Source organism: Physeter macrocephalus, chromosome 8 (genome assembly GCF_002837175.3).
Source record: "Physeter macrocephalus isolate SW-GA chromosome 8, ASM283717v5, whole genome shotgun sequence".
NCBI classification, from domain to species: Eukaryota; Metazoa; Chordata; class Mammalia; order Artiodactyla; family Physeteridae; genus Physeter; species Physeter macrocephalus.
Window position 1 is genome coordinate 2,074,232 of NC_041221.1, and position 1,610 is coordinate 2,075,841.

At 41.2% G+C, this 1,610-nt stretch overlaps 1 protein-coding gene across 1 annotated transcript; it reads right to left on the bottom strand.

Moving 5' to 3' along the window:
* Positions 1-646: 646 nt before the first annotated feature.
* On the bottom strand, positions 647-910 carry KRTAP7-1 (keratin associated protein 7-1). The gene is given in 1 exon segment (XM_024120151.1): positions 647-910. A coding segment is annotated over 1 exon segment (264 nt).
* Between the last annotated feature and the right edge of the window lie 700 nt (positions 911-1,610).

Consider the following 1,610-nt stretch of genomic DNA (forward strand, 5'->3'; position numbering starts at 1 on the left):
GATTAACCCCCGCATTGTTCAAGGGTCATCTGTATTTGGATTAAATTTAGGACTCTTTTAAGGAATTTTTAAAAATTGAAATCTCAACATAAAGGGACAAAATTATTAGGCATCACCCTATCTTGGTGTACAGTCTGAAATCAGAATAAGATTTGATTGAAGTTCACCATTACAGGTTGAAAGTGGTTGATGAGTACAAAAAACAAAACAAATAAACAAAAAAGCATCGTAAAATAAACAACCAGAACAAAAATATTTGTGCTAAATGGATTCGATTTATTGAGGTGAACAGCAAAACCCCTTCCTACTTACACCTAACTGTAATACATTGATGTTGATGTAGAGTTTAATGATACATGGGCAGAGCAACCATAAGAGACAACCTGCCTGCTTCACTAGTAAAAATTCAGGTATATCGGAGAAAGATATCTTGCTTTGGCTGTAGATGAGTATCAGTTCAGCATTTTATGCCTGGGTGACTTGTTCAGTATCATCAAAGACCAGGATTTCAGCAAGAAGTCAGTGAGAAGATGGAAGATGTATCTCTCAAGCATATCTGGAAGCAGGAAGACAGACTGTTTTTCAGGTTGTTCTGTGCACAGAGTGATGATCAAAGAGTCCTGTAGTAATCTGGAGCCATGGTCCATCAGTAAGTGCTGTAGCCAAAGCCAGAGCCAGAGCCCCATGGCTGGCAAAAGCTGCCACGGTAGCCATAGCCTAGGTTGCTAATGTTGCTACCACCAAAGCAGTAGCCCAGGGAGCTGTAGCCATTTCATCTATAACCGTAGTTCAGGGGAGAGCCCAGGGGCATGACGCAGTTCAGGAGTGTGGCTCTGAAGGTCCTGTGGAAATCGGTTCCATAGCAAGGATTACCTGGGAAGTAGCTTCCATAGCAGAAGTAATGAGTCATGGTTGCAGGAGTTGAGAAGGATTTGGATAGATTGCAAAGAGCAAGTTACCCAAGAATGAATGAAGTTCTCGTCCAGCACAGAGTCTTTTATACCTCAGGCTGGTGGGCATGACATGCTTGCCTAGACATCTTATGATAAATTTGCATAGATAATTCTATTATTGCTAATAAAATGCATATAAAGGAACCCACAGACTCACTGCCCACATTTTTGTTGGCTTTTCTATCTGCAAAGGAATGTGTCATATCTTTAAAGCCAGCGGCCATCCTTGACACACAATTGAATTCTTTTCATCAGTGTTCCATGGTTTAACCAGTGTTCTGATTGCATCATGTGAGGCTCTTTAAATCCTCTGATTATAAACTCCTCCCAACTGATATAGCTAAACTAAAAAAAGCTTTGGCAACCATGTAAACACTTCTACAGCTTCTTGAAATTCACTCCATATGTCATTCAAAAGCATTGGTATACCAACTGTTTAATGGGTATGGAGATTTTTTTGGAGTAAAGAACATTATTTGGAACTAGAGATGGTAGTTGCAAAACATTGTGATGTACTAAATACCACTGAATTGTTCACTTTAAAAATGGCTCATTTGGGGCTTCCCTGGTGGCACAGTGGTTGAGGGTCCTCCTGCCGATGCAGGAGACACAAGTTCGTGCCCCGGTCCGGGAAGATCCCACATGCCGCGGAGCAGC